Source organism: Triplophysa dalaica, chromosome 10 (assembly GCF_015846415.1).
Source record: "Triplophysa dalaica isolate WHDGS20190420 chromosome 10, ASM1584641v1, whole genome shotgun sequence".
In the NCBI taxonomy this organism is placed as follows: domain Eukaryota; kingdom Metazoa; phylum Chordata; class Actinopteri; order Cypriniformes; family Nemacheilidae; genus Triplophysa; species Triplophysa dalaica.
In genome coordinates, this window is record NC_079551.1 from 21,966,641 (window position 1) to 21,978,791 (window position 12,151).

The 12,151-nt window shown below is 39.5% G+C and overlaps 1 protein-coding gene across 1 annotated transcript; it reads left to right on the top strand.

The window, feature by feature from the left end:
• The first annotated feature begins 239 nt into the window (after positions 1-239).
• LOC130430694 (5-hydroxytryptamine receptor 3A-like) lies at positions 240-10,909 on the top strand. The gene is made up of 8 exons (XM_056759835.1): positions 240-263; positions 2,448-2,492; positions 2,571-2,677; positions 7,516-7,685; positions 7,780-7,946; positions 8,097-8,307; positions 10,014-10,199; positions 10,614-10,909. The coding sequence occupies exons 1-8, from the start codon at positions 240-242 to the stop codon at positions 10,907-10,909; spliced, it is 1,206 nt and encodes a 401-aa protein (XP_056615813.1).
• The last annotated feature ends 1,242 nt before the right edge of the window (positions 10,910-12,151 follow it).

Consider the following 12,151-nt stretch of genomic DNA (forward strand, 5'->3'; position numbering starts at 1 on the left):
ATGTTGAAGTGCTCTATTGAAGAACAAGGTCTTCTGTAGCAATCGCTGATTTATCATATTTCCCTTCACTGCCTTTTGTATGGAAAATAAAACCATTATATTTTGCATCAGGTTTATTGTACTTTGCATGTTGTTGTGCTCTGAGACTTTGATATTTAGATTGGTGTGACACCCCATTTGAATCCTTACAAACAGCATAAAACTGTAAAAATAATCAGCCTCCTCATTCCTAAATTGACATGGCTGTAATATTGCGACCAAAGGTAAGATATTCTTGCTGATAATGTAACCTAAAGGTTTGGTCTAATATAAATTTTTTGGTAATTCTTTACAATAAAGTCTTGTTCTCAAGATTTGTAAATGCATTAGCTAACATGAACTAACTAACAATAAGAAATATTTTTTACTGTAATATACATACTGGTTAGACTTTATTTTAAGGTGCTCGTGTTAAAGCGTATTTATACCCTTTAGTACTAAGTAATAATAATTATATGCAATACTTTTTGTATAGGGTTAGATTTAGGGTATGGTTTAGGGTTAGATAGATTTAATAATGCATAATTAATAATAAATACTATAGTAATACTATACTACTAAACTAATATTATTTTGTTTTACAAATACATTTGTTCATAGTTTGTACTTTTTGTTCAACATGCATTTAAACTGATGTTAACAGATACAGCTTTGGATTTTAAAAAGTATTACTTAATGTTAACATCACACTTTAACATTTACTAATAATAAATTATGTAGAAATGCTGATCATTCCAAGTTATATTAATGGATGAAGCTTACAAATGGAAGCTTTTTGTAAATTACTTCCTTTCACAAATTATTGCAAAATATAAAACTTAATATTAATGGGAAATTATATATTGCTCTTAAATTTAATTCTAGATTTGGAGATAAGGACCTGGAAATCAATTAAACATTAACAATAATTGAAATGTGGGAGCAATTGAATGTTAATATTACGTAAATAAGCTCATAGATTTTAGTATTATTGCACAGTAAGGGTTTAGAGGCTTCATGGAAATACTGGATGAAAAATGTAGTATGCAGTATTCTTTAGTGAGTTCAGACAAGTAAATCAGACAACAGATAGTTGAATAAAAAGGTTGTTTGTGACATGAGTATCATTCTACAATGACACGTGTTTGGGTAAAAATACAGGACTTTTTATAATAAAACACACTTCTTATGCTATATCTGAGATTTTGATAAATTTGTACTAAGAGTTTTATTGAAACATCCAGAAGTTAGTGTGAAGTTAGTTCATCAGGAAATCTGAAATTTGTAAATAAACAAATAATACCAAGCTACATGTTTATAACATGTTTATTACATATTGACATCATTATAGGCTGTTCCAGATCTCCATCTCATGATCTTCTGGCTCATCATGCAGGGTTTGATAGAATTGCACTTTCATTTTAATGTCTACAGTTATTGTACAAACAAGTTCAACCTTCAAAATGTTTATCTTATAACCATATGTGTACACATGATTTTGAATTTTTTTTTTAATCTAAATGTGAAATTCTTCTTACAGTTCTTTTAGTAAAATATTCGGAGACTATTAACTGTTCTGAACCAACGACAGATGCTCTTTTAACTGCCCTGAATGACAGTGTCTTGGGTAAATCTGAAGTGAGGCCAGTTATTCACCAAAGGACTCCCACTAACATCAGTGTGACCTTCACCCTATTTGGAATTTTAGACGTGGTACGTTTTTTAAAATTATCAGATCATGTACAGTACATGAGTATAATAAAAATATATATTTTTGAGGGGGTCATGCTGCTGACATTGAAAAGAAAAATGGGTTCAAGTTAGAAATTCATTCCACATTAACTATTTTTTAAGGTTATGAGTGACTTGTTGGCACCACTAGGTGGCAATTACCTATTGCAAAGTACAAGAGGGAACGTACCTGTCAACATTCCTGTTTGTTCCAGGATTCTCCCGTCAAACTCGTGTTGTTCCGTTATTTCCCATAGTAAACTCCGGTAATTACTGTAACCGCCATCGCTAAAGTAACAGAGTAGGACCTGGAACACAAACGGATGGAGGGGACCCCTGAAACACAATTGCAAACAAATGGAGGGGGTCGCTCATGGGTCTTAAAATCCTCAGTGAACACTGCATGGTCACCATTTTATTCCATGCCTCCAAAAGAGCTGAGAATCCTTCCAATTGCAAAAGTTAATAAACATTAAATATTGAAAAAATGTGATCCTGGTGGTTCTATTTAAGTGTAAATCTATAGATTGGTTCTATTTAAGTGTAAATGTATAGATAGTAAGAAATCTAATTCTTGTTGTCAAATTGTACTTGTTGAGCACTTTGACGATTGTTGTTAATAATGTGCGTCATAGATGAACAAACTTATCGGTCATATAACAATGCTGCTTGGCATTTTCTTGTTTATTCCTTTTTAGGATGAAAAAGCACAGATATTTGAGTCTTTCCTTTGGGTGTATTTAGTAAGTCCTTTCGCAACTGTCTTAAGCCCTCTTAAACAAGTAGGATTATATCCCTGATGAATCTCAATTTTTTTGTAGTTCTGGAATATTGAAGGTTTGAGCTGGGATCCTGTTGAATGTGGAACGGACAGAATCTCACTGCCTAGACAAAGTCTGTGGATGCCTGATATTGTCATTAATGAATTGTAAGTACAAAAGTAGGTTAATTAAATTTAGGCTTAATTTGACTTTATGTGTAACTGAATAGGGTACCTTTATGCATTGTGGCGTATACCATGGGATGTCCAAAGTTAGTCCTGAAGTGCCAGTGTCCTGCAGAGATTAGCTTCAACCATAATTAAACACACCTAAACCAGCTAATCATGTAAGGTTTCTGGTAGGGAAGCTCGGGAGTCAGAAGCAGGGTAGTAAGAATCTTTAATTAACACCTCACTTCAGCAGATCCAACAGGAATAATCAACATAACAAAGGGCCCCAAGGAGAAATATGTCAGATACCCAAGAATATGTATGACAGGCGAGTCACCATAGAGTCTGTGGTGCACAAGGCAAAAAGGGCTCGAGCGCTCGGCCATGAAAAAAGGGAAAAGACGCAATGAGACTTGTATCTAGTGGCAAGACCACAACTGAGCATGAGGCTTAGAGTAACACCCACGAGCGTGGGAGTGAGGAGACAGAGCCAGAGAATTCTCTGGGCAAAAAGTCCAACAAGTAAATCGGAAGGAAAATCCTTAAAATTAGTTAAATAATCCACTAGAGACACGTAACCGAACAATCCACAAGACCAACAGGAGAATAATATTCCAAAGAGAATCCACTAGACCGATAGGAGAATCCTTTCCCAGGAGAGTCCAGTAGGCCGACAGGAGAGAGATACTTGGATGAAAATCCACTTAGACCGACAGGGCAGAGAAATTTAGGTGATAATCCAGTTAGACCGACAGGAGAGTAGTATTCCAACGGGAATCCAATAGACCTACAGGGCAGAGATACTTGGATGAATATCCAAGCCTGGACGAAACAGAGGTGATTATCACGATACCCAAGACAAGATGAGAGACCGGAAAGTCACCGGAAATAACACTGACGATGTGACACAGGATGGGGGTTCAAGAGGATTTAAAGTAAAAGAATCACAGGAGAGAATGAGAAACCAGGAGGGGTGAGAGAAAACCGGAGCCAACCCAGGTGAAAGGAGTGAAACAAATGAGGTAGTATTCGCCGAATTGAAGAGGCGGGGCTGTCACGAGAACTTCGAGCACATGGAGAGCTGTCAAGGTGAACCATGTGTTCGACATGAAACAAAACAAAAAAGTGCTCAGACCCAAGACCCCACAAATCAGGTCTCATTTTCCAAACGGAAGTGAGGAAAATCCCTTTGCCCTTCTCCCTTTGAAGGTTTGAAAAACAATCTTATATATATATATTTCCTGTTGAATATTGTGTAATTATCTGTCACGGGTCGTGTGGAATACACCCAATTGCAGGCAGGACTCAGGAATGACGGGGTTAACAGAATTTATTTTACAAAACACAAAGAGGCAAATCAAAACCCACGAGGGGGAAAACAATAAAGGGTAATATATATAAATAAAGACAAGGACACTGACTTACTAAACTAAGAACACAAACACTTGATACAAAACTAAACTAACACTTACTAGAACTCAGGGTAACCGGAAACAGGAACAAGGGTACAAGAAAAACTGGTGACTTCAACCAGGCAAGGTAATACACGGGCAAGGTAACACTTACAATGAACGCGCACAGGACAATGAAACATGAGGACTCTTATAGGGAGAGAAACCAAGAGGGAACAGGTGCAAGGGATAAACAATCAAGGTAAGCTAATTAACACAAACTAGGAAACAGGAGGGTAGGAACGATGACGCTTGGGGAGAGTATGAAAGACCACAAGGTCAAAAAACATCTCTCCCCACATGAAACAAAGGATTCTGTATGATTCCACCTCTAAACTGGCTGCTGGGCCGGCTGGACAGGGCTTGACGCCGGCTGCTGGGCTGGCTGGACAGGGCTTGACGCCGGCTGCTGGGCCGGCTGGACAGGGCTTGACGCCGGCTGCTGGGCCGGCTGGACAGGGCTTGACGCCGGCTGCTGGGCCGGCTGGACAGGGCTTGACGCCGGCTGCTGGGCCGGGCTTGGTGCCACTTGCTGGGGAGAATCCGCGGCCGGGCTGGCCGCTCGGACCGTCACATCCCCACAGCGCCCCCCCAAAAAATATTTGGGGCTTGACGCCACCGGACTCTGGACTCTGGGACTCGGGACCACCGGACTCGGGACCACCGGACTCGGGACCACCGGACTCGGGACCACCGGACTCGGGACCACCGGACTCGGGACCCCCTGGTTCCCAGCTGCCCTCCGCTGCCTCTTCTTTTTCAGCCGACCCACCCGTCTGGTGGTCGGCTGAAGGAAGGAGGTGAAGGGCTCTGCTGGATCCGGCTTGGAGGCCTCCGAGGAAGACCCCGGAGTCGTTCTCCTTCCCCACTTGCCCCGGAGACCAGTCGGTGGTGGAGAAGAGGCTGCAGAGAATGGGGAGAGGCCCATGACCCCGATTTGTAGGGAATGACCCTCGGGGATGACGGCCAGCGGAGAAGGAGAGCAGGACTCAACTGAGACCCTGGGCTACGGCCGATTCATGGCGTACCTGATCAGTTCCTCCCGCATCAGAGGATGGTTGAGGCCGCCATTGAACAGGACCATCTGTTCCTGCTCATCATGGACCATCTCCCCTGCAGTCTCAAAGAAGTGATCCGCGAAGTCAAGCACGTCGCCGTATCCCTGACGATCAAGACATAGGCGACGGGCCTGACTTGCGCGTCTCGCTTCTATGCCTGCTTGGGTTCGACTTTGGCGCGTTCATTCTGTCACGGGTCGTGTGGAATGAACCCAATTGCAGGCAGGACTCAGGAATGACGGGGTTAACAGATAATTTATTTTACAAAACACAAAGAGGCAAAACAAAACCCACGAGGGGGAAAACAATACAGGGTAATATATATAAATAAAGACAAGGACACTGACTTACTAAACTAAGAACACAAACACTTGATACAAAACTAAACTAACACTTACTAGAACTCAGGGTAACCGGAAACAGGAACAAGGGTACAAGGAAAACTGGTGACTTCAACCAGGCAAGGTAAGACACGGGCAAGGTAACACTTACAATGAACGCGCACAGGACAATGAAACATGAGGACTCTTATAGGGAGAGAAACCAAGAGGGAACAGGTGCAAGGGATAAACAATCAAGGTAAGCTAATTAACACAAACTAGGAAACAGGAGGGTAGGAACGATGACGCGACTCGGGGAGAGTATGGAAGACCACAAGGTCAAAAAACATCTCTCCCCACATGAAACAAAGGATTCTGTATGATTCCACCTCTAAACCAAGAAATACCTGACCAGGAGAGGTGAAACCATGACCATTATCTCTTATTTCACCTTGAATATTCACTTCACTTGGTATTAAGAAAAATAGATATATTATAAAGGAAACCTACAAATAAGTGGCTATTATTAAACATACATAAATCATAATTATCACTGACAAAAATTGTGTAAAACTGTCAGGGATTGTGGACAGAACCCAAGTGCAGACAGTGAAGGGTTAAAAATAAGACTTTAATATACAACAAACACAAAACAAAACCCTTGTGGGTTTTGAGAAACAAAACAAAAGAAGAAACAACAGAACATTGCAAAAATCAACAAATACAAACTGGCAAGAACAATAAATGGGTTAGGGTGACACAGTAAAAAAAATACATCGGAGGGAAGGAGGAGAACAACAATGTTCTGTGGTGTAGGAGTCCTCGGATCTGAACTAGGGGGGGGGGGGCTGTCTTTGCCCGGGCAGGTGTGGGACAAGGGTGTGTGGCCCGGGTAGGGTGGACAGTGGGCTTGGAAGGGACAGGCTTGGTTGAGGTAGCGGGTGGAGGAACAGCTCCTGGGCGAATGCCCAACAGGGTTGAGGGCAAGACAAGGGGACAAGGTTGTTGCAAGGGAGGTGCATGGGTTACAGAGGGGTAAAACATAGGAGAGCCATGGCCTGGGGGAAGTCCAGGACTCGAGGAGACCGGGATGGACTTCAGGGAGGGCATGGAAACAGAGGAACGGGACCTGAGTGAGGAGCAGCTAGATGACATGGGGGCAATAGATGACTGGGCTGCCGGCTTGTCCGGGCTGTATGTCTGCGGCTGGACCGGGCTGGATGCCAGCTGGAGTGTCAACTCTGTGGCGGAGGCCTGCTGCCGCTGGCTCTCTGCTGGCTCTGTGGTGGTCTCTGCTGCTGCGGGCTATGTGGTGGTCTGTATTGGCCACTCTCCTCCTCCTCTTCCTACTGGGCCTCCCACGACTCCCTTCTCCCTCGGTTACTGTGTAGAGTTCCTGGTGGCACAGAGTCAGAGGGCGCTGAGGCGGACAGCTCGGTAACCTCCAGCGTTGCGACTGCCACAATATGCCCCTCTGGGGGGGACAGTGAGGTAGATAGTGCGTTGTCGACTGAGACCCAGGATACTTCACAGTCCAAGGCGAGCTGTACAACCCCGATAAAGACCAGGGGCCACAGCCTCCTCATCTCCCCCGGGCTTGAGGAGCTTCTCCAGGCACCCGCCGAAGATGGTTGTTAGATCCGCTAGTATTCTACAAAGGGGGTCCCCTTCAAGGAGGGCCCATTAAGGCCATTTAGATAATCCCCTAGAACTTCCACACAGGTGTATTGAGCCAAATTGGAGCTAAATTTTGCAGGACACCAGCTCTCCAGGACCGATTTAGGACACCCCTTGGTATACCTTGAATAGCAATTTTTCAAAGATTTGTGGCTTTATACTGCTGACACTTGGTGTTTAAATGAGGTTTTGAGCATTAAAATGGTTTTAATGTTGTAAATTATGTGTTGCTCTCTGTTCTAAACTAGCACTGTAGTGCCTTTACATCGACCTGTTATCAGGTGGGATTACATTTTTATTTAATATCCCAAATCTTTCTTTCTGTGAAGTATGGATGAAAACAGAGCCCCAGACACATATTACCTTTACGTCACTAATAATGGTATAGCAATGGATGATCTACCAATTCGTGTCACCAGTTCCTGCAATATGGACATCTACACCTTTCCATTCGATATTCAGAATTGTACATTCACTTTTAAATCCTACAAACTCTATGGTAAGTAAGCGCCATTATAGGGTACATTTTCATTAAGTACTACTACCACTGAGGCTTTAAATCTCTTGTGTTGTCATTTTGGTCCTGTTCACAGTGGAAGATATTCAGATGTTCTTTGCTGAGCAAGTGGACGTCACACTCAGAAATTCTCTAGATGTGATGACGACTAAAGGGGAATGGGAACTAATAAATATGCTTTGTGAAAAGAGTGTGCTCCCAATTGAGAACATGAATACTTCATTCGATTTGCTCATATACCATGTATGTCTCCATTGAACCACGGTTTGATTTAAACTTAGATACATTGTTTAAAGTTCGTTACATTTGATGAGGGAATAATTTTTAATGGAAAATGTTTTGATTTTATTAAATGTTAAACTAATTAATATTGTTTGTATTATCTTGCTTTAGATCATTCTCAGGCGCCGACCCACTATGTACATCGTGAACCTCTTGATTCCCAGCTGCTTCCTTATAGCTGTGGATCTGTTCACTTTTCTTCTGCCGCCTCAGAACATGGATCGATCGGCCTTTAAAATGACGCTCATCTTTGGTTACACCGTATTCCTCCTGTTAATGAATGACCTGCTGCCCGCCACAGGAAACAACTTGCCTCTCATAAGTCTGTATTAAACCTCCCTGTGTCTTACCCAGCCAAAAGATGACATGTATCCACAGTCTTTTAATGCATCCTCACTCAACCAAAATGATGCAAAATCCTGGAGCAGATTTCTTATTCAGAGTTGACTGTGATAGGATTATGCAAAGTTGTAGGGTCAAACAACACCATGGTCTCTAGGTATAAAAACTCAAGGCACTGTGACTAAGGTAGAAAATTAAAGCGGCAATTACATCTGTAAGGCTGAATTAATCATCATGAAACTCTTCATTCCAGTCTTTAAACTGGCATGATCACCTTATTCCAATGGCCAAATCACAGCTATGGACTAAACTTGTGCATCCAAATCGACTGCTAAAGTCTAATGTGCACCATTCCAAACACTCTTTTACAAATACAGTATCTCTAGTGCATTTCTGCCAATTTGTTTTCTAACCACCAGAACCAAAAATGCTACAACACATGTCATGGCAACTTCTATCTTATTTTCAGGTGAAAGCATTGTATTAATTTGTATACAATGTTGCGTTTTACTCACGTTTTAGCATTATTTGCTTTCTCCCCAGTGAGTTTGAATTAGAGATGGCGATTCATACAGTAACCATGTGGTTGTCATGTTTTTTGTAAACAAGGAGCAACAGCAGAATGCAAGTGTAGTGATAACTTATTAAACCCAAACAGGAAGATCCAAACCAGTCACAAAACAAAACATGATCATGGAAAACAGAAGACTGAACAAAAAATGTATGACTTCTTAGTTAAATTACAGTATTAACTAAGTTATTAATTCTGAGATATTGTTGGATAGATGTCTGTCCACCAGTTGCAGTCAATGCCTGGCTTTCATTGCATTGTTTTTCCAGTACCACAAGAGAATCACACAAACATATCGTTTATATTATACTGTCATAAAACATGTTTTGCCATATTTTTCCTAAACCTGTATCAGAATCACACATTATTCCGACAAATGATCAAGATTAACACAAGATTAAAACATTATCTGTGCTATGTTTGCAGTGTTTCTTGTGTAAATCTGGGTTTAAATACAACATGGTAAGAGGAATTTTAGATCACTGACGGGATGTCATGATTCTGCCGCATCATGTCATGTTTTTCTTGGCCCAGTAGTGGGATCATGACAGAACCCCATGTTTTATGTGGAGAGAGACAATTTTGGCACTTATGGCTGGCCATAATCTTTCTTCAATCTCGTCATTGTTCCTGCCCTCTTGTTTCCTCGTTGGAGCTCATTATTAGTTCATGCCCCACAGGTGTCCCCTCCTGATTTGTCCCATTACTTAATGCCCCTGTTTTTTCTGTCCTGTGCTTGTTCATTGTCATTCGTTCATGTTGGTGAGTTCCTGTCTCTGTTAGTCTAGTTTAGTCTAGTTATTTGTATTGAATGGTAAATGTTTCCTTTGGTCTTGTTAGCTGTGGTTAGTCCTAGTTCCTGTGTCCAGTTTTATTCTTGTTATTATTTTACCCCCTTGTGAGTTTTTGTTTTAGTCTTGTTAACCGCTGTCTGCATCTGGGTCCTCTGTCCATGTCCCGCTCATAACGTGACACAGGAACACATTACAACAAATTTTGTAAATTTTAGCTTGTACTAGTTTTGGCTGGCTATGACACAGTTTTAAACCCTTCTCCTCTATTTACTTGATCAAGTTTACTTTTTACAAAAATTATTTTTCATTTTTTTCCACCAGATGCCTTTTTCTCTCTTTGCTTGGCACTGATGGTGGCGAGTCTACTGGAGACCATTCTCATCACTAATATTTTGTATGGTTCCAGTCGATACCCACCATTACCTCAGTGGGTCAAAGTGCTTTTCCTCGACAACATCGCCAGACTTGTTTGTTTAAGCAAGACTGACCAAAACTGTGATCTGGAAGGTGAGTATTACCATGGAAAACTTCATGAAGATTGTTGTGATTGTTATGGTTTTAATTTTTTAACTAGTAATTAATATGTATAGGCTAGTGTCTTTAAAGAATACAGTATACTCTGTATTTAATGCATGACTATCTTTTCTACAATATATTAAAATAAATAGTTTACTCAGCTTGAGCGACAGAAATAAACCGTTTTTCCTGTTATATTACAGAATAATAGGCTATACAATAAATAGTTTCCTTTGTTTTTCGTGTACATTTGCTGACTTTGTATGTATTTTTACCGTTTTTCGATCTTATTTAAAGAATAAACTCTAAAAAAATCTTCTTAAAAAAAAACTAAACAGTAAATACAAAAAAATATAATACAATAATAAAACTTTTTTATATCAACAAGCTCTCTTGTATTTACAGAATACAGGATTAAGACCGTTCTATGCAATCCTGCTAAAATCTTAGAAAGTGAAGCCATCCATAAAATTCCACCCACTCTTAAGGAACTAAAGAAGATAAGCCAAGATTTACAGTGCATCGTTCAGCAGGTCGAGAAACATTGTAGTAGTGATCAGAGTGAAGAAGAATGGGTTCATTTGGGTTATGTCATCGACCGCTTGCTCTTCATTCTGTATGTTGTCTTTCTCTCAGTTAGTTTCATCACAATATTTGTCTATTGGTTCTACTGGTACAATGTTACTGCATCTTTGGTATAAAAGAATGTGGTATATAAAATGGAAATAAGCTGTTTTATGGGATTTCATTGAATGTACTTCAACATGTAATGGAACGTAATAATGCTGTAATAAGGATAGTTTGGATTTCATGTTTGCTTGTTTAATTGTGTTTAATTGTTTTCATTGCAAATTAATATTTGATAACTTAATATTAAATATGTGGTACTTTTCAAAGTAATTAAAATAAATTTTAGAAACATTTATAATTTTTCTAAGGTTTAGTAGTGGTAAAAAAAATATAATGCGGGAAAGAGGTCAGAATGACCTACGGAATTTTCTTTTGGTGTTAATCATTATGAAGAAATGTAAAAAACGAAAACAAAGAAGTAGACTGCTTACATTTGGATACGAGGTGTCACTTTAGAATGATGTCCTCACACAGTTTACATGTATTTTTGTTATCTTTACTGGTTAAAGACACACCACTGTTACTTTTGTGAACATAATTTACTGGGATTACTGTGTGAACAGGGCTAATGTCTATACGGTGCATGTATATACGATTTGAGTGACTGTATTTTACACCGTTTTTGACAAATTTTGGTTTATGTCTTTTTATTTAATTTATTATTAAATATAATATTATAGAAATGATACTTATAATACAAATGTATTATAGCTGTTGCTTTTAAAGAGAGAAGAGGAAGACACAACTGTACAATCTAGTGGATTTGATCAATGTTGAAAATACTCATTAAGTCTAAATACACATTTAGTACAATGCTTTGAAGACTTTAAAAGACCATCCATCAAGGGAATAATTATTGAAAGCTTCAACCGTTGAATAATTACATTACATTCTGTAGCTGTGTTATTTATTTCTGCACATGTATACTGATTTGTCCCTAGTTTTGTTGGTGTAGTTGAATACAATATTTATGTATACTTAAGAATTCTTTCTCTGACTCAAAAAAGCTTCAATAAACTGATCAGCTTTATTGAACTGTCTTGTTTCCAGTTTGATTCTTTGTTTTGAAATTTAAAGACTGTAATAATACTTCAGAGAAATGCAATAATAAACCACAAATACAGATTAAATCGTTCACATTTAACAATATTATGTTAAGTGTATGTTTAATTTATGTTGTTTAAAAATAAGAAATTATTAAAATATTAATATCAGACATTATTGTAACAACTGTTTTCATACGTCCTTAGAATAATGTGTCTGATCATGCTATATTAAATTATTTCTCTCTGTCTACACCACACTTTTTGACA